The following is a 21,201-nucleotide window of genomic DNA, read 5'->3' as shown; positions in this document are numbered from 1 at the left end:
GGGGAAGTATATCTCAGTCAATAAAAGTATGAATAACTGGTTATGTATTTGGAAATAAAACTAATAAATTAAGATTCCTATATTAGTTGTCTATCATTGCTGTAACAAATTACTCCTAATTTAGCAGCTTAAAACAACACAAATTTATTATTTCACAGTTCTGTAGGTCAGAAGTTTGAGGGAGTTCAGCTGGATCCTTCGCTCTGGATATCACAAAGTCAAAAATCAAGGTGTCAGCTGGCCTGGGCTTTTATCTGGAAGCTCTGGGGGAGAATTCATTTCCAAGTTTACTTGGATTGTTGGCAGAATTCAGTTCCTGAGCTGGAAGTCCCTCTCAGCCCCCTAAGGCTGCCTGCATTCCTAATCATCTTGTCCTCTCCATCCTTTTTCCTTCCTTCCTTCCTTCCTTCCTTTCTGTATTTTTGGTAATTTTTTTTCCCAAAATATTATGGGGGTACAAATGTTTTTGTTACATGGATATATTGTATAAGGCTGAAGTCAGGCTTTCGGTGTGCCTGTCACCTAGATAGTGTTCACTGTACCTGTTAGGTAAGTTTTTGTCCCTTCTCCCTACTCTCCCCCCTCCTTAGTTTCCAATGTCCTTTATGTCTCTTTGTGCCCATGTGTACCCATAATTTAGCTCCTACTTATTAGTGAGAACATGTGGTGTTTGCTTTTTCATTACTAAGACACTTCACTCAGGATAACAGACTCAAGTTGGGGCAAAAGACATTATTTCATTCCTTTTTATGGCTCAGTAGTACTCCAAGGTATGTATATACCACTTTTTCCTTATCCACTCATAAATTGATGGCCACCTAGGTTGATTCCATATCTTTGTAGTTGTGAAGTGTGCTGTGATAAACATTTGAGTGCAGGTGACTTTTTGATAAAATGGTTTCTTTTCCTTTGGGTAAATACCCAGCAGTGAGATTGGTGGATTGAATGTAGGTGTACTTTTAGTTCTTTAAGGAAACTTGATACTGTTTTCCACAGGGGTTGTACTAATTTGCTGTCCCACCAACAGTGTTTAAGCATTTCTTTTCCTCTGCATCCATGCGAGCATCGTTGTTTTTGACTTTTTAATAATGGCCATTCTGACAGAAGTAAGGTGGTATCTTATTGTGGTTTCAATTTGCATTTCCCTAATGATTAGTAATGTTGAACATTTTCTCATATGTTTTTTGACCATTTGTCTATCTTCTTTTGAAAAAATTCGATTCATGTCTTTTGCCCATTTTTTGATGGGGTTGTTTGATTTTTTTTCTTGCTGATTTGTTTGAGTTCTGTGTAGATTCTGGATATTACTCCTTTGTCAGATATATAGTTTGCAAATATTTTCTCCATTCCCATAGGTTACCTGTTTACTCTGTTGATTATTTCCTTTGCTGTGAAGAGGCTGTTAAATTTAATTAAGTCCCACTTATTTATTTTTATTGTTATTTTTTTTAAGTCCCACTTATTTATTTTATTGTTATATTTGCCTCTGGGGTCTTAGTCATAAATTCTTTGCTGAGGCCTATGTCTAGAAGAGTTTTTCCTACATTTTCTTCTAGAATTTTTATGGTTTCATGCCTTACATTTAAGCCTTTAATCTATCTTGAATTAATTTTCATATATGAGAGATAGGGGCCCTGCTTCATTCTTCTGCACGTGGCTATCGAATTTTCCCAGCACCATTTATTGAATAGGGCTTCTTTTCTCCAGTGTATCTTGTCTGCTTTGTTGAAGATTAGTTGGTTATGGGTATATGGTTTTATTTCTGGGTTCTCTATTCTGTTCCATTGGTCTATGTCTCTACTTTTATACCATGCTGTTTTGATCACTATAGCCTTGTAGTATAATTTGAAGTCAGGTAATGTGATGCCTCCAGATTTGTCCTTTTTGCTTAAGATTGCTTTGGTTATTTGGGCTCTTTTTTGGTTCCCAATGAAGCTTAGGATTATTTTTTTTCTAGGTCTGTGAAATAAGATGTTAGTATTTTGAGGGGAATTGCATTAAATCTATAAATCACTTTGGACAGTATGTACATTTTTATGATGTTGATTTTACCAATCCATGAGCATGGGATGTTTTCCCATTTGTTTGTATCATCCAAAGCCAGGAAGGGACACAACAACAAAAAAGAAAACTACAGAGCAATATTGCTGATGAACATAGATGCAAAAATCCTCAATAAATTACTAGCAAACCAAATTCAACAGCACATCAATAGGATAATTCACCATGATCAAGTGCATTTCATCCTAGGGATGCAAGGATCATTTAACATGTGCAAATCAATAAATGTGATATACTACATCAACAGATACAAAAACAAAGACTGTATGATCATCTCAATAGATGCTAAAAATGCATTTGATAAAATCCAGCACCCTTTTCTGATAAAAACTCTCAGAAACTAGGCACAGAAGGAACATAACTCAAAATTATAAAAGCCATATATGACAAACCCACAGCCAATGTCATATTGAATAGGGAAGAGTTAAAAGCATTCCTTCTAAGAACTGGAACAAGACATGGGTACCCACTATCACCACTTCTATTCAACATGGTACTGTAAGTCCTAGCCAGAGCAATCAGGCAAAAGAAAGAAATAAAGGGTATCCAAATTGGGAAAAAAGAGGTCAAAATATTCCTGTTTGCTGATGATATGATCTTGTATCTAGAAAACCCTAAAGACTCCACCAAAATAAATTGATAAATAAACTCAGCAAAGTTTCGGTTACAAAACCAATGTACACAAATCAGCATCATCTCTACATACTAATAACTGTCAAGCTGAGAGTCAAATCAAAGACTCAATACCATTTATAACAGCTACAAAGAAAACAAAATACTTAGGAATATACTTAACCAAGGAGGTGAAAGATCTCTACAGGAGAACTACACAACACTGATGAAAGAAGTCCTCTACATCTTTAAAGTGGCAGTGATGCACTGGATCCTTCTCACATTTCAAATCTCTCTGACCCCCTTCTACCACATCTCTTCTGCCTCCAGCCAAAGAAAGTTCTCTGTGGTCATGTATTTGGATTGGGCCCATCATTTGGATAATCTGGGATAATCTCCCCTTTTCAACCGATAAGAACAGATACGACATTTGATCTTACCCAAAAGGCTGAGAAGCGATAATCTCCCTTTTTAAAGATCATTGATTAGTGACCTTAATTATATCCTCAAAGTTTCTTTTGCCACGTAGTGTACATTTTCACAGATTCCAGGGATTTGAGTATGGACCTCCTTAAGGGCCATTCAGTCTACTGCAATCCTTATTCCACAACATATGTAACAATAAATTTGAGATGGACTAAAGAGTTAAATGTATAAAACAAAATTCTTAAAAGTATTATAAGAAAATAAAGAGAATACATTTCATCATCTTGGGTTAGGAAATGCTTACTTAAGCTTAAGAGAAGATAATCTAAAAAATGAAAAGATTGAATAAAAAATTAAAAGAGAAGCAATTGAAAGTATTTGCAACCTATTTAACTAACAAATCATTAATATACAGACTATATAAAAATAAACTTCTAGAGATCAAATTGGAAAAACAAATTAATAGAGAGAATTAGCAACAAATGTGATTAAGCAATTCACAGAAATGCAAATGATGGATTTCCCTTTTTAGTAATGGAAGCTTAGATAATCCTCTCCCAATTCCTCTTCAAAATTTTAGGGAACTAAGAAGGCAGGGAAGAATTATGGGTCCAAGATCCTGGAGATGATATAAACCAGGAGAATTTGTAAGACTGGCATTTGAGGATGTTTTTACCTAGTGATCTTTGCCAATTCTGGAGTGGTTGGTGAGAGGCTATGAAGCTGAACCGATCTTTTAACAGTTTCAGAATAAAAATCTAAGGAGACACAAATTGAAGTTCAGGGCTCACTAAGGGGGAGTGTCTGATAAAATACGCTTTGGGTGGATTCCAAAGGGCTACACTCTAGGAGTAGGAGTGAACTGGAAATAGAACAGCTCTCTCCAGAACTGAAGTCTAGCTTCAAATTATCTCAATCTCTGGAAATGGATTAAGGTTATTCAAGATTGCAAGTGCCACTACCTGCCTACCTAGAAAAAATGTAAGTTCTCTCTGGAAGACATTGTCCTAGGTCTTAAATCATTTCTATAAATTTTCACATAAAATATCTGGCAATCAATCAAAAATATCAGGCTCACAAGAAAGCAAGACAATATGATCAAAAGCCAAGAGAAACAAAAGACAATAAAACAAGATTTCTGTGAACTCCAAGGAATGCTTATCAGACCTAGACTTTAAAAGAACCAAGATATAGGTTCAACAGAATGAGAAAAATGATTGTGAACTTTGACACAGAATGAGAAATTTAAAAAGAACTGAGTAGAAATTCTAGCTCTGGAAAATATAATAAGCAAAATTAAGAATCAGTTAATAACAGGTTAGACACAGCTAAGGAGAGAATTAGTGAACTAGAGGCTGGGTAAAAATAAAATATCCAGAATAAATGCAGACATAGGGAATATAGTTAGAAGATCTAATATATACAAATCATAGTTCCAAAACGAGAACAGAAAGAGAACTTGGCAGAACTAAGAACAGAAAATATGAATACTATAACCACACTAAAGTAAGTATATCCACAATCAATTGAAAAATCTTCCAACAAAGAAAGCTCTAGGCCCAGATGGCTTCATCAGTGAATGCTACCGAATATTTTAAAGGAAAAAAATAATAGCGATATTACATGAACTCTTCCAGAAAATAGATAAAGAGGGAACACTCTAATTTGTTTTGTGAGGCCAGTAAACTCTGATATCAAAATCTGATGAGAACATTACAATAAAGGAAAACTATAGGCCAATCTCCCTCATAAATACAGATGTAAAAATTCTAAATAAATATTAGCAAACCAAAATCCAGCTAAACATAAAAAAGAGTAAATTATCATGATCAAAGGGGGCTTATTCCAAGAATGCAAGGCTGATTTAACATTAGAAAATAAATCTATGACTTTCACTGTATTAGCTGAATAAAGGACAAAATTCATATAATTATCTCAAAGGATGGAGAAAAGGCATTTAAGAAAACTCAATATCTATTTGTGACTTAAAAAAGAATAATGAGTCTTGGTAAGAATAGAAAGAAAATCCCTTAACGTGATAAAGGGAATCTATACAAAGTCAATTGTGTTTCCATATACCAGCAACAAACTGTGAGAAAATGCAATTAAAAAAATGCCATTAAAAATTAGCATTATAATATGTCAAATACCTAAGAATAAATAATATGCAGAAGATGTGGAAGTTATCTCCACAGAACATGCAAAATATAACAGAAAAATTTAAGATGCTTAAATAAAGCAGAGGGATATACTACATTCATGGACCAGAAGACTTATTAAAAATTGAAAAGCTGAGTGTAAAATTTATATGGAAATGCAAAGGGCAATGAAGTACCACTACTAAAATGTAAACTTCACAAGGGCAAGGATTTTCGTTTGGTTTGTTCATCAGCTAAGAAGCTGAACCGATCTTTTCATAGTTTCACAATAAAAATTCAAGGAGACACAAATTGCAGTTCAGGGCTCATTAAGGGGCAGTATACCCAGGCCATATGGCAACTTCCCAGTAAATGACTGGTGAGTTGAATGTTGAAAGTGTCACTTATGAGTTTACTAAAAGTTCACTCTGAGCTGTCATTCGGTTACCAGGGCACATTCTGTTATATCATCTCAATTCTCTTCCTCTGCTTATCAAGTCACACAAAACCTCAAACTCTTATGTGCTGAATGAAGCATTTGGGACCATTTAGTATAGTTTTTCATTCTTTCTGAGGGGGCATTCATTAAAATAAAATCTGAGGCTGAAGGGCAGAAAAATAAGATAAATTGCTGCTCTGGTTCCAACCAGGCCTACAGCATTGGATCATCGGATCATCCACACCTTTCTGCTGTTGCTGCTTCTCTAAGAGCTGGTACAAGCATCCGAGCATGATGTCCATGCCTTTCCACCATGCCTTGCTCCCCAACTGAGCTGAGAAGAGCCCTCAGATAAGTTTGTCGGGGCCAACACAAACAGGCTGCCGATTCCTTCCTTCCTTCTTAATAATCAAAAACTAGAAAATCTCCCTTCAGAGTGGTCTTCACCTCTTATTTCTCCTGACCCCTCCCTTTTGAGTAAACACGGGGGTAGATCTCACATACAAAACCAAAAAGCGATCTTTAAACAATTTTTTTCCTTTATTATAACAGAAGATCCTAGAGGATAGCACGTTTTCCATGCCCTTTCTATACACTAGGAGCTGCGTTAAGTATTAGGTTGTCTGGTTCAAAATAGGAATTATACTTCATAACACTTTAGTAATGCCAATTATTATATTCTTCACTAGTTCTAATTTTTCCATTTAATTCAACTGATTATTCTTTGCATTTGAACATTTTCTAATAATATTTTTTTCTTACTAGAACTGTGCCCTCTGATTCCATATAGAAATCCAACAAGTTATCTACATGGAAAATATATCCAAATAGCCCTTTTAACTTCTGAATTGTCCATTGTATTAAAAAAAAATCATCTTTCTTTCCTTATTTCAAGTTTAAATTAATATACATCTGGTGCCTCTAAAATATCTCTGCTCTGTCGTTTGTTTGCCAATAAACAATTTCAGTTACTGCTACCTCAAAATAGTCCTTTCTTAACAGGAAAAGGAGATCTTTTCTAGTTGGAGTACAGTAAAAAAAGGAATTGCAAGTTAAGTGGCATCTTAGACTGTTTGATACTCTTTTTGGAACGTGACAGGCACAGTAAGTGGTCACGCCAAACCTTTCTCCCTTGTGACCACGCTGACTCACTCCCACCCTTTTTTTTTACCATCATTGTGTTTATCTCCTACTCCCCCTTTCCAGCTGTTCACTTAATTCTGTGAATTCAGTGCTTAGTAGCTGTCAGAAAAGCCTTGATAGGATACTCATCAGGAATATATATTTATTTTTTTCTTTCCACCTTCCTGGGAAATTATATTCAATTACCCAGGTTAATACTTGATAATTCTTACCCACCAATTTTAAAAGGTGGTGTAGAACACAACTTGATTTTAAATTTTTGTTTCTGCTTTATTCTTTAAGTGCCTCCATAATTTATTGGATTGGAGTAAATCTTTTGGATTAAATCTTTTTTGGCCTGAAAAAAATAATTTAAAAGAAGACTAAAATTAAAGCCAAATTATCTTTAAAATTAAACCAAAAGAAGTGAGAATATACACTCACATTATTTCACTATAGGAGTAAAAGATGAGACTCAGCCATAGGCAGGCAAAGCCTGGCTTTGAACCCTCCAGCCCCGGGTAGGAGCCCTGAGTAATCCTGTGGCTCTCGCCCATCTTCATCATCCCCCAGTGTTCACTGCAAGGACGAAGAACTACTTCAACAATGCAGAAAATGCTTTGTGGAAAAACAGCTGCAGTGATGCAGTGGGTGCTTTGCTGACACTTGGATTTGATATGTCAGCAAAGCACAGGATTAAAAACACGTAGCAAGCAATAAGGGATCCTGCCTCCCCTCTCCTTCCCCAGCACAATAAGCCCAGTGAAGTTAAAAACAAAGGGAATCTCAAGGAAGCAAAGATGAAATGCAGGGCGCATTCACACTAGAAGGGTGCTTTAAGTCATCCTTAAAAAATGGCATTGTGTAGGGGGGAGAAAAAGAAAAAAAAGTGGCATTGTGATCATTGTATATAATTTTTAGGAGAAGTTTGGGTATAAGTGTTTGACTTGCTTTGTCACTAAAATCTACTAGAACAACTAATTTATGTGAAATATTTTGATGAGATGTGTATTTTCATAAAAATACTAATGTCCTTGACACTAGTTCAAGTGTTTTTTTTTTTTTCCAGAAAACAGGGGCAAGTATTCAAACTGTCACTGAGAATAAGATGTGGCCAAAATTAAATGTGGCTCTATCTCCCATAACAACTCGTCTTAGAATGATGCATCATGCCAGCTGTCTGGGAACAAATGTATTTTGTTGGCATGGGAACAAAAGAATTAGTCTGAATTTTGTAAATAAACTGTGGTTATTAAAATTACTTGAAACAAACCAGAATAATAACCATTAAACATGAAAAGTCAATAAAAGTCTTTGAATTATATTTCTGTTGCAATTCCTGTTTTTATAATGTGCTTTGGGACAAAACATAGTTTTGAGTTGTTAGTACTTTCAAATAGATGTCACTATAGATGAGTTAGCCAACAGCATCTAAGACTGTGAAGTTTTAAAATCCTTTATGGAAAATGGAAATTAAAGGCTTGGAAATCTTGTAGAAGACCAATTCTTCCTTTTAACAATTGTCACGATTATTGCTTAATTGATTTTCTGTCTCCGTAGCATCTTCCTCTTTAAGGCTGCCTGTGACTCCATAGATTTTCTGGTTACCCTTGATGACGACCGAGGTGGTTTAAAGATAAGCAGTGCTATCCACTGAAAGCTTTAAGCTTATTGATTTTGGTTTTTCTAATATCCATGCTACTCCCCAATAGATCACTGGGCATTGTGGGAGGCAATAAACTCTTTGGGAATACGAATAATATTTCTGATGCGATAACAGGCAGAAGGAGCTCAGGCACTTCTAGAGATGTCTAACATTGCCCAGAAGCTGCTCACACTAAAGGAACAAAATTTTATCTTAAAACCCAGGGACCTGGAAAGGAATCAGTAGAATGCTGTTTATCTGTAGAGAAAAAAAAGGACTTTTTTGGTGTCCTTTCTGCTTTGGCCTTTTGGAGGCATCTTGCAGGAGATATTTGGAAGGAAAATCTGCCCTGTTTTAGGGGGAGCAGTAAGGTGGGCTGCATGGGCAGCGCACTAGCATTCTGCTTTCTCTTTGTTTTCCCTGGCTTATGAACCCTTTTTGTGCTGTAATGTCCAGGGAATAGCTAACAGCCCAAAGAAGCTATGAGAGGCCATGAATGATCCTAGATGACATGATGACCCCAACTGAAAATGATAAAAGAATATCTATAATATTTAGTTTTTAAAAAATCTAGACAAGAATAGGCTTAGAAAAAGACACTTAGAATATGTTTAGGAGGCCCAATACCAAGGGCCTATGATCATTACCCAAGTTCAATGGCTTTTGGAACTCGTCATCCTCAAATTCCCTGTAGAATGCGATGCTGGTAATCCTCCCTCCCTCTCTCCACCCCTCCCCTCCCTACCTCCCTCCTTTCCTCCTCCTATTTAGCATATGATGTTGCTAATCCTCCTTCTCTCCCTTTTTGCATCCCTCCCCCTTTCTCTCCCTCCTTTCTTTGTCTCATTAATTCACTGAGCACCACCTGGGCCAGGCTGAGATAGGGGGATAAACATGACACAGTGCCAGCTCAGGGGTGCACCCTCACAGTACCCCACCTACTGAGGGAGCTGGATGGGAAAACCTGTAATGCGGGGTCACAGAAAGTGCTACCAGAGCACAGATGAAAGAGAGATCTGAAGTGGGCAGGGACATTTTGAGGACAGGGGCCCCGGACAGCAAAGGCTTTACAGAGCAATTCAATTCAACAAGTACCGGTGGATGCCAAGAAGATGACAGATCCTTACCCTAAAGAGACTAAAGTCTAGTGGGAAACTCTCTTTCCTTGGTTTTCATGGCATTAAGATTTCCTGGCTCTGCTCTTATCTTTCTGCCCATTCCTTTCGACCGTGCTTTGCATCTTCCCCTCCTTTCTCTGGTCCCTTGAATGTGGCAAAGGCCTGCACACAGCCCTCTTATCTCTCTCCAGGTTCTCCCGTGTCAGTGTCATCCAAACACTGCACTTTTGCTGCGTCCCCATCAAGATGATGTTGACATTTTACACTCCTGGGGCTCTTCCTTGAGTTCTAGATTCAGATGTTCAACTACCCATCTCCAAATGAATGTCCTCCCTCCAGCATCTCAGATGCAACATCTAAAAAGTGATGGCATCATTGTCTACTATACACCAGCTTATTAATTAAAAAACTTGGTGTTATTTTTGACACATTCCTTTCTTTTGCCCTCTAAATCTCTGTATTCTGTAATTTTTTCCTCTTAAATGAATCTTCACATTTGTCCCTTTCTTTCTATCTCCTTGGACAATACCCAAGTCAAGCCTTCTGTATCTCTCTTGTGACTAGCAATGCAAATTTTAGTGCTGTAGGCTCTGAATCCGTCTCCATTCATTTCGTGTTCATCTCGTCTACCTGCCAGATTGATCTTTGGAAAGTATCATCTCAATTATGTAATGCTCCTCAGTAAAGAAAAAAAATCCTCAATTGCTGGTAACTGCTTCCTAACAAATGACTGAACTCAGCATGATATCCAGGACTGGCCACCAAGGTCCTGATGCACACCATGGCGCTTAGTGAAGAGTAGATGCTCAATAACAAAGGATCAAAGGATCCCCTCGCTTGTAATGGACAAATTGAATGAAGCTAAATTTCTGGTCTTGTTTTCCTCTTCACTGATATCACCCTCTGGCCAAGACATTACTCAGCGATCACTGAGCATGCTGAGCATGTTCTGCCTCACATCTTCCCTCATTCTGCTCCCTGACGAGAATGTCCTTCCTCTATGGTAACGCCCAGCTCAGATGTCTCCTCCTCCTTTCTGAAGAACTGTAAGCACACACATTCCATCTGCCTAATGCTTTATAGTTTTTGAAGTATTTTTACATACATTATCATGTTTTGATGTTCCCAAGAACCATGTAGGAAGATATTATTACTAACATTTTACTGCTTAGGAACCTGATATCCAGAGAGGTTAAGTGACTTCCCCATGATCACATGATTAGTAGAGACAAAGGTGGATTTAGAACCAGCGAATGCTCTTCCCACTGCAGGAGAACAGTCCTTAAAGCCTCTCCTGTTTCCTCGCCCTGTGTCTTGGCAGGGGTCTCTGGGACAACCTCTGGCCCACTCCCCAACGCCTAAACACATACAATTACCACTGAGACTTGTCTTTGGTCACTAGATGCTCTCCTAAACTAACTGATAGGTCTTAAATATGAAGTTCGTTGCTGCAAAACTGTGACTGCAATGTTAAAGTGTGGCTGGCTTTTAGCTATGTATTTTAAAACAATTTGTGGGTTACTTGTGCCTGCACAGTCCAGACCTTTAATGCTTGGCCACACCATCTAAGACTCGGAACTAAACCAGCTGGCTACAAAAAATGCTGTGTGCAAAACCAGAGAGGCCCCCCAGGGCAGCCAAAAGCAGCAAGGCAAGGTGGGAGCCAGGTACTTTCAAGAGAAGCCTGGCAGAAGCACTGACTCTTCGGCCTCAGAAGGACCCGGTTCCCTCAAGGGCTGCAGGCTCCCGAAACAACTCCAAGTCAGCGAGTGCCAAACCCTGCCTAGGTGGTGGGACCCTAACCTTTTCCTGGCTAAGGACCCTCCCCTTTCTTCCCCACAGGGTCAGGGAAGATGGAAGGCAGGACCAATGCTTGTGTTCTTTCCACATCTTGTGATTCTGAGCCCCCAAACCATTTAGAACAAGAATCGACTTTCATTCCATGCCTGGAGTCTACATTTAACACGTATCTCCTTTACTAGACTGTAAATTCCTTGAGGGCAGGACCTATAATTTACTCATCTTTGTTTCTTTTCAAACCTAGCACTGCCCAGTAAAATAGGCTTGCCAAAAGAATAAAATGTTGAATAAAAAAAGATTGACTCTCCTGTGCATGTTCAGCATTGTGTTTTATTTATTAGGAGAGCTCTGCCATATTGTTTTTTTTCTCACTAATTTATTTAAAATAATCTTCTAGGAAGCTGAGTGACCACTGTAATTAAAGCTATTCATACTTTCAAAGGTTAAGATAGCCAGTCTGAAGCAGGGGTTTTGTTACATGTATGTTAACATCCACATTACAGTCTATTAGAATCTGACATTGTTTAATGCCTCTGTGATAAATACATGCTTTACACAGTGTTAAGAAGACCAAGTAAACTGTTAGGTTATTTCCTTTCTTCCTTTTCTTTTCTATAATTTATCAGACCAAATTATCCAGTCTCATTGTGAATAATGAAACACTATTTGCTCCCAAAAGTGAATTTTAGTTTTACCCGTAATAATTTAATCTATACCTGAATCTGAGTGACAGATGGCATATATCCATTTTACATAGTGTTTAGACAATGGAAAAAAAAAATCCCAGGAGAGAGTAGACCACATACTGTCCTACCCTGGGTCTGCCACTACTGTGTTGTACACTAGGGAAGTCACATCCTTTCCTGATGACTCAGTTTCCTTGTACAATGAAGAAGTTTGATCAGAGCTCTGATCTCCCCTCCTTTGCTGAAATTATGGGGTTCTTGCTCAGATCTTATCTGGAATTAGAAATTATTAACTCTTCATCTGGATAAAACTAATGGTGATTTCTAATATTTTACTACTTATGGATTAAAGGAAAGATCATGTTTTTGTAAGACTGACAGATAAAAAATGAGTATTTTCTAATTCTATTTGTGTTCTTTCTCTTGAATCTGTATAAGGAGCAAATTAACCCTTTGTACCCACTGCTGAACAAGCCTTCTCTGGGGCCTCCGTGTGCCGATCTGCCAAGATGAGGAGAGAGAGGACAGAGCTGATGGCACCACGGCCAGTGGTAGGCAGCAAGGACACCACCCATCAAGACCTGATGAGAAGCAGCTTTTTGTTTTTAATTAAAAACACAAGTTTTAAAATGCCTCATTCATTTTTTGTTTTTACAGAATCAAAACACAGAAATTTTTCTTAAATGAAAAACAGAAACAGTTTAAATTCTTTTTAAGCAAGCAAGTTAAAAAAAGCAGCCTAGGAAATTGTCCTTTGTAATCCTGCCAGTTTCAATTTTGATTCTTTATGCAACTAGTATCAGGATAATAACACTTGGTTGAAAAGAAAAAGAAGAAAGTCTGAAATAGCTGTTTTACACACACTTCAGTTGTTTGATTGGCTGATGTGACGCTAGCTACTGTTATTGCAGTTGTTTCGACGGATGACAAAAAAGAAAATCATAATATAACAATTTCAACATTTTAGGTATCCTCAGTAGACGCATATATAAGTAGATCCTAAAAAATGTTCATCACAATAGTTCTAGTTACTTTTTAACTACTTCTAATAGTGTCATAAATTTAAAGGGGGACACAGGTCAAATTTACATAAAGGATTAAATTTAAATTGAATATAGTTGAATAGTATTTATTAAATGCCTATCATTTGCTGTTCAGTTTTGTTTAAACAACTGGTATTTTTTTTTCTCTCAAGCTACACCCTAGGACCTTGTGGAAAGAACCCAACATCTCATGGCTGCAAAGATTATGAAATATTCAGCTTTACCCATGGGTATTTCCTGACATTTCTTTGGTAAACTGTAGCCTAATAGAAGATATCAGGAATTAGTGTAAGAAATATTCTAAAAAGCTATTGTCACTACAAAGATGAAAGTAACTTTGATGATCAAAAAGGAGTCAATAAAAAAAGACTGAGAGTAGTTCCTGAATCCTTCTCTATTGTTCATTTGGGATTTCTTAATTTCCCTACTCTCAATATATTATGGAATTTTCTGTGTGAAGTTTTGCCATGAATTAAAGTGATGTCAACAAAGTTTTACCTTAAATCATATTTTACCACAAACTGGAGAAGCCTCAATCCTCCAGGGAGCACCGTTTCCTGCTTTTAAGAAGCTTGTCTTTTCTCCTTTTAGTTACATACATCCTCGACAGAGGACGGAGCTCAGCTGACCTCCAGTGACAACTGGACCTATGCTGATTGGACTTGAACAATCCCATGCACCCATCTGAGGAGGCATCTTCATCTGTGGCCAAATCTGCTGTTTTTGTTTCCTTTGCATTTTGCTCTTCTCTGCCCATGGAAGGTCAATGGCATTTGCAACTGTACCAGGTATCTGGAACAGTATGTTTGTTTTCCTGCCATCTTCAATAAGTTTATTTCCCCTATCATTGCTATCCAGTTTTTTATTAACTAGAAATTTAACTTAAAAGTTGTCATGAAAGGAGCAAAGGTTTGAAATTCAGATAAATCTGGGCCTGAATATACCTCTACTATTTATTAGCTGTGTGATCTTGGATGAGTTACTTAACCACTCTGGGTTTTAGTGAGTCATCTATAAAATGTAGATGATAATACTGACCTTACATGGCAATTGTGAGGATTAAATGAACCAATATGTGTAACGTTTCTTGTATAGTGTCTGTCACCTTGTAGGCACTTGGCAAAGTGCAGTTATTCATTTTTTTATTCTAGTATTATTTTATTTTGTTATCCTATTATTGACTACATGACATATACACTGTGTAATACATATATGTATATGTGTATTTATGCATATCATGTATATATCATGTACATATATATGATATACATATTATACAGGGTATTTATTAGAGAGTAGGAAGGAGTAATAGGAGGTCAAGTCCATTCAGTAAGTATTAATACTCAGCATCTATTAGGTGTTACTTCTGCCATTTTGTGTAATCCTCTACCATGGGATCCTATTTGTAAACATCTCCAGAGATTTTAAAAAAGGCTTCCCTTCTCATAGCAAAATTCCTGTACTGAATTTTGCTATGAGATAATCAAAGTATAAATGTCTGTCAATACCTATGTCAGGTTCTGTATTGGTGGCACTTAGGACAATATTAGCAATTCTATACTCAATGGCTGAGGACAATGCATTTATAAAAGGTTTCATTAAAACTCATGTGCTCTATTCATACATGTTGACTTTTTACTTTAAATTGTCAAAATTACTACTAAGTGTAGTTTATTATAACCAGAAGAGTTGGGTGAAAACAATCCTGTCATTTAAAAATAAAAGAGGTCATTAGCTATTGTCATAGCCAGATTATTCTGGTTTCTATTTCATTTGTTTTAAACAGAATGGAAAGAAAGAGGAGACAACTAAAATTCAAAAGAAAACATGATTTATGTCCCTAAATAAAATAATGTCCATTTACTTTAAAACAACGACATAGCAAACACTGTTGGCTACATACTTAACATCTATTTCTCTTGTGTTTTGTTCCAGGTTTCCTTTCTCTCCTAATTCCATCACCAGCAGGTGGATCCTGATTGGTCTAGGCTAGTTTTGGTACTCTCAGCCCTCTTGCCAGGGATTGGGCATGCCAGGCTGGGCATGTGACCTTCTCTAGCCTATGAGATGTGAAGGGACCGGTGTGGTTCTAGGAAAGATTTCCTTACTCATTAGAAGGAGACCTAGAAACTGACAGTCCCTTTCTGCCTCTGGATAGTACAGATGTGAGTGGGATGCCTGGCACTGCGATAGCCATCTTGGAATTGCTTGTAGAATGAAGCACACAGGAGGTGGAGCCACGAGAATGCCAGAGATGTAGAGCCAGAGCCTGCCCTACCTATAGACTTCTTGCCGTGTTTATACCAACAATGAGTGGGGTATTCTGTTACTTGCAGCCAAAGCATCCTAGCTGAAACAGGTAAAGCATAAGCTCCTTGACCTTGAGAAAGCAAATGAGCAATCCAAATAGGAAAGGAGAGGGTACCTGTTCTTGTGCCTCCAATTCTTTGTGCTGTAATTTTTTCTCTGCACATCGCACCTGATTAGAGCGGTTTTCAAGTTCATCTTGTAAAACCTGAAAGAGTGTAAAATAAATACATCAACATTAAAAATAAGCATACTTGAAAAAATAGTTTTACCACATGAGCTGACATTAAAGAGGCCTCAGATCTCTAGTTTGTTATTACTGGTGTTCCAAAGCATTCAGGCAAACAAACTCAGACTTTTGTGTGTCAGGCTCAGATGTTTTCTGCTTTAAAGATATCTAGTATAACAAATTCCAAACTCATAAAACAGACAAATTAGCAGATGCCAATCATATTATAAAAATGGCTCTTATAGTCCTAGCATAGAACCACAAACATGTAATAAAGCATTAAGCTATTGCTAATTAAAATATCTCTATCAGTACACCTGCAAGGTACATTTACACTCTGAATAGCACTGTGGCAGACAGGAATTGTGTTGTCTGACCAAAATAACATTTTTCAAAATTATACTATGATAATTTGAGTAAATTATAGTAACCTTAAAGGAATCTCTTTACTAAGTCAGCAAGGATGGTGTGGAATTTGAGGAACCTTTAAGAAGTAGATGGAGATGAACTCTTTCAGTTGCCAAGCAGTTTTTGGAAATAGAATTCAGGTTAATATGGAACATTTAGAAACCACAAAGATTAATAATTATCACTGCATCAATTACTATTTTAAGTAAAGAGATGAACTAGAAAAGAAACAGGATCCATTCAATTAAGTGCAATTATAGATATACTACAAGGAAAGTTACAGTGAGCGGAATTCATGGGTTGGTAACAGCCAAGGTGCCTGATAGATTCTCAAAATATAATTCATCCAGTCAGTATTAGTGAGCTATGTCATGAATTGCAGGCCAGGCCTAGTGGCTCACTCCTGTAATCCCAGCACTTTGGGAGGCTGAGGTGGGAGAATTGTCTGAGCCCAGGAGTTTGAGACCAGCCTCCAGCCTGGGCAACATGGCAAAACCCTAACTCTACAAATAAAAAATAAGAAATCAATTAGTCAGGCATGGTGGTGCACACTTGTAGTCCCAGCTACTCAGAAGGCTGAGGCAGGAGGATCGCTTGAGCCCAGGATTTCCAGGCTGCAGTGAGCTACAACTGTGCCACTGCACTCCAGCCTGAATGACAGAGTGAGATTCTGTGTCTTAAAAAAAAAAAAAAAAAGAATTGCAATAGGTACTCTAGATAATAGCAGTGAAAGAAAACAGACCAAAAAAGAAAGAAAAAAAAGAAAAGAATCACTGCATTCACGATGAGTATCTTATAATGTAACAATAAGCAGCAAACAGTAAGTATCACATATATCAGCGACGAGCACAGAAGAAAAATACAGCAGGGAAGGAGGACATTCTGGAATAGGGTGAGGGTGGGGTGTTACAATTTTAAACAGATGGTCCAAGAAGGCTAAATGGGCAAAGACCTGAAGGGGAAGAGACAGTAAGTGACACGGATATCTGCAGCAAGAGCCTTCCAAGCAGGGGCCACTGCGTGTGCAAGACCCTGAGATGGCACATCAGTGGAAGCCACAGACGTCGGTGTGGAGAGGGAGCAAAGAGGGAGCAATGAGGTCGGGGACATAACGGGGTCGAGTCACATCAGGTCATGTGGAGTCTATGGGTCAAAGATTCCAGATTTTACCCGCGGGAGGTGGGAAGCTGCTGGAGGACTGTGAGCAGGTGCTGTTTGGCTGCCGTCTGAAGAGCAGACTGAGCAGCATGGCAGAGGTGGGGGAGCAGCTCAGAGTCCACTGCAACAAGCTGGGAACGGGACAGTGGAGAACTGGGCCGGGTGGCAGCAGTTGATGAGGGTAGGGCCAGGTCTCACATAGAGACAGAGGTGACAGACCTGAGGGAGTGGGAGCAGAGAGTAAGGAAAAAAGAGGACCCCAAGGACTTTGGCCTGGGCAGCCAGAAGACTGCAGTGGCATTCAGAGAGATGGGATGGGTGAGGGAGGGGCGGGTGTTGGGGAGAAGAGATGGGGCTCAGCTTGTGATGGGTCAAGTTCAAAATGCCCATTATACATCCAAGTGGAGACTTCGGTGTTCAGACCAAATGTCTAAGCTAGAGTCCACTACAAATTCTTCCAATGCAATGCCAGTCTTCTTTATGTATAGACATAGCAGTTCTTAAACTTTTGGGTGGTTCTAGACCCCTTTGAGCATCTGAAGAAAGCTATGCAGTTACTCCCTAAATGGGAAAAGAAACATATGCTTATGATTTTTCCTCTGATTTTAGGGAGTTCATAGACTGCTTGAAGCACATCTGTGGATGGACCCCAGGCTAAGAAGTAGTTTAAAAAGTGAAATGGCTTGAGAATGAGCTTAAATTAAATGCTCTAGGATTTCTGATAAATCCACAGTTCAACCAGGTCTGAAGGTGAGCTTGGAAATCTCTCAATTCTTTTACTTTATCTATAATTCTGTTATTATGGTCTTTTTCCTAAAAGATGAATGCAATTATTCCTATGCTTGTTGACCAAGTAGCATTTTTTTTCTTTTGATATCTAGCAATAAATAGGATCTTATCGGCTCCCCCTATGGCATAATCGGGGGAAAGTAACGGTTACTGTATTGGGAAGAACATTCATCCATGCTTTTCTTCCCCCACTCTTTCGTGCTCCCTAATCCATCCTCACTGCTGTCAGAGTGATCTTCTTAACCTAAGTCTGATTATGTTACTCCCCCACTGAAATGCTCAGACAACACTCCAGCATCCCTGAGATGCAGCTCAGACTCCTGGGCATGGAACCAGGACCTTCGCCCACTGGCGTGTGCTCCACCATGCTGAGCCGCAACAAGCCTTGGCGCGTCATGCTGATGTCACTGCTACTAGCAGTAACAACAGGAGCTATCATCCACTGAGTGGATTTTATTTTTAACCCTCACGACAATCTTGTGCAGCAGGATTATTTCATCCATGTTAGAGAGGGCGTAAGTGAGGCTCAGTGTGGTTAGGTAACTTGCTCAAGTCCACGTGGCCAGTAGTAAGGTGTCACATCTGTCCCCCTGGAATTTTAACACATTTCTCTTGCTTTAAATTCAACATGCTGTGCTACTCCACGCTGCCTCTTTGTCACTCTGTACTTATTTTCTCTTTTCTTTGCCTGGAAGCGCCCACCCCACCTACCCTGCTCAGTGGTGTTCTCTCCCCTACCTGCGCCAAGAGCTAAGTATGGGCTCCTCTGGGCTTTTATCCACCTAGTGTGTAAGAGAATTAATGTGCATGTCTGTGAGAGATCGAGAGCAACTGCAGCCAAGGCTCTCCCTCTGTATCTCTGCAAGCCCACTGCCAAGCCAGCTCAGTGCCCGGCACACAGGGACACTGAATTCGTGTTTGTGGGAGGAACTCATAAACATTGATTTGAACTCTACTCCGTGAGGACATTTAATCATCAGGGCTTATGATGGTCCTTAATATGGCACATTTAACCAAAGGTTATTATGTGTCTTGAAATACAGAATATGAAAATATATCTTCCAAATACCTATATCTATCTCTGAATATATACACACATATTATAATAAATTATTATTGATAATAATATATTATCTGGCTTCTGTTACAATAAAGAAAAATATTTCTTTAATTTTTGTTATTAGTTTTATTTCACAGAAAAAAAAAAAAAGACACACATCTCCCTTGTCTTAAATAAAACATTATTCCCTACCTCCTGGTTGTCTCCCTGCTCCCCTTCAGAGCAGGCCCCGGAGAGCGCCACACTCAGGGTCCCACGTCCTCCCCCTCCTCTCGGTGCCCCGTTATAACCAACTCCTGCCCTCACTAGTCTCCCGAGTCAGTTTCCACCACAGTCACTTGTTACCTGCCAAATGCCAAGGCCAGAAGCTAAATTTTTTCTCATTCCACATAAGCAGTTGGCCATGTTCCACGCCCGGTTGTGTTTTTCCCTTGAATTTTGAGGAAATAATTCTGCCCAGTGAATTTGACGGGTTAAGAATGAGGCTTCTGCAAAAGTGAAGGCCACAAAGAGAACGAGGCCTTGAAAGAGGGCAGTGGACATGGAGAAGGGGACAGATGTGGTAGACCCGTTAGCGGGGGATCAGGGAAAAGAGGGACCCAAGATGGCACGGGGCCTTGACGCTGGGCGACAGCGGCTAGTGAGAGAAGGGCAAGTCAGCAGCAGGGGGCAGTGTGGGTTTTGACGTGATGGGTTTAAAGTGCTGGTGGAACTTCGAGGAGGACCTACCGCTATAGTCTGAATGTTTGGGTCTCCCCCAAATTTATTTGTTGAAATCCTAACCCTCAAGGTTATCAGGAGGTGGGAGCTTTGGGAGGCGAAGCCCTTGTGAATGAGATTCATGCCCTTATAAAAGAGCCCTGAGAGAAGTCCCTTGGCCCTTCTACCACATGAGGATGCAGCAAAAAGATGGCTGCTTAAGAAGCAGGAATCGGGCAGTCCCTCACCAGACACCGAATCTACCGGTGCCTTGATCTTGGATGTCCCAGCTTCAGGATTGTGGGAAATGAATTTGTGTATTTACAGGCCACCCAGTCTACGGCACTTTTTTACATCAGTCTGAGCCAACTAAGACACCCGTTTAGCACATCATGTTGCAAAGGTGGGTCTGAACAGTGAAGAGTGCTCTCGGACAGAGATGCAGATGGGGAAACTTCCTTAAGGAAGTAAGTAAAATGAGAAGAGGTTCTAAAATCTGCCCTTTGGGTGATGCCCACACTTCAAACCAGTCAGAGGAGGAGGCGGAGGCCAAGGAAGCTGATGAAAATCCAGATGGGTAGGAGGCGATTGAGGGAAGTGAGTATGTATTATGGAAATCTAGCTGAAGAAAGTTTCAAAGAGGCCAGGATAACATAATTAGACCTGATCCTCTTTCCATATTTTACATGGTGAAGAGACTATTAAGTCTGCCATATATTAGCAATATTATGAAAATAGAATTGAAATTATATTTGCTTTTCAAAAAGGTAGGACTTTAAAATTTTTTTCATAGTTTACAGATGTAAAATGTGATCTAAGGTTAATCACAGAAAACATTTATGTCTAGAAATTACTTCTATTATCTATTAAAATCAATTTAAAAAGTTGAAAAGTAACCAGATAATATTCCACTTTCAAAAAAGTTAAAATGTACTACATGAAAGGAAAATGACAGTTTATATTGGCAGCTGGTCCTTGCTTTCTATTCTAAAATAATTATTAGGTTATTAGAGTTCCAACCTCAGAATCTGACATAAGAACTATGTGAAAATGACCACAATTACTCAATAAGGACAACTGGGAACTTTCTTTTAAGTTGTGGCTTTTCTATTTAAAAACCTTTAAATTTGACATTTGACACACAAAAAAATCACAACTTTTAGTTTATTCCTGAGAAAAGCCTAAGATAATTAAAGAATGGAATGTCCAACATTGGGTCAAAAATATTTTTAAAAACCCAACTTGAACAGTGAAATCCTTTATTCTGCAAAGTTATTCCTCATCTCTCAGCTCTGCTGTGCTAACTTGCATCATTACTGAAAGACAGTTCTTTTTTCCCAATTAAATCTGCCTTTAAAGACCCTGTTAGTCAGCTTGCTGTGGGAAGCTACACTGCTCCTGACTTTCAGAGTGCTTTGTGCTGGTTGGGAACAAAGAATGACACTTTCCAGACGAAAAATG

At 38.7% G+C, this 21,201-nt stretch overlaps 1 protein-coding gene across 4 annotated transcripts in view; it reads right to left on the bottom strand.

The window, feature by feature from the left end:
• The window catches only part of CEP112 (centrosomal protein 112), a 376,462-nt gene that overhangs the window by 27,669 nt on the left and 327,592 nt on the right, over window positions 1-21,201 (bottom strand). For all 4 annotated transcript variants that reach the window (XM_069481637.1, XM_069481639.1, XM_069481638.1 and 1 more), the window contains one exon: window positions 15,516-15,605. In XM_069481637.1, the coding sequence (XP_069337738.1) occupies window positions 15,516-15,605 (90 nt within the window). The remainder of the gene's footprint in view (window positions 1-15,515; window positions 15,606-21,201) is intronic.

This window comes from Eulemur rufifrons, chromosome 9, assembly GCF_041146395.1.
Source record: "Eulemur rufifrons isolate Redbay chromosome 9, OSU_ERuf_1, whole genome shotgun sequence".
Taxonomy (NCBI): Eukaryota; Metazoa; Chordata; class Mammalia; order Primates; family Lemuridae; genus Eulemur; species Eulemur rufifrons.
This window is presented reverse-complemented; position numbering and strand designations above follow the sequence as displayed.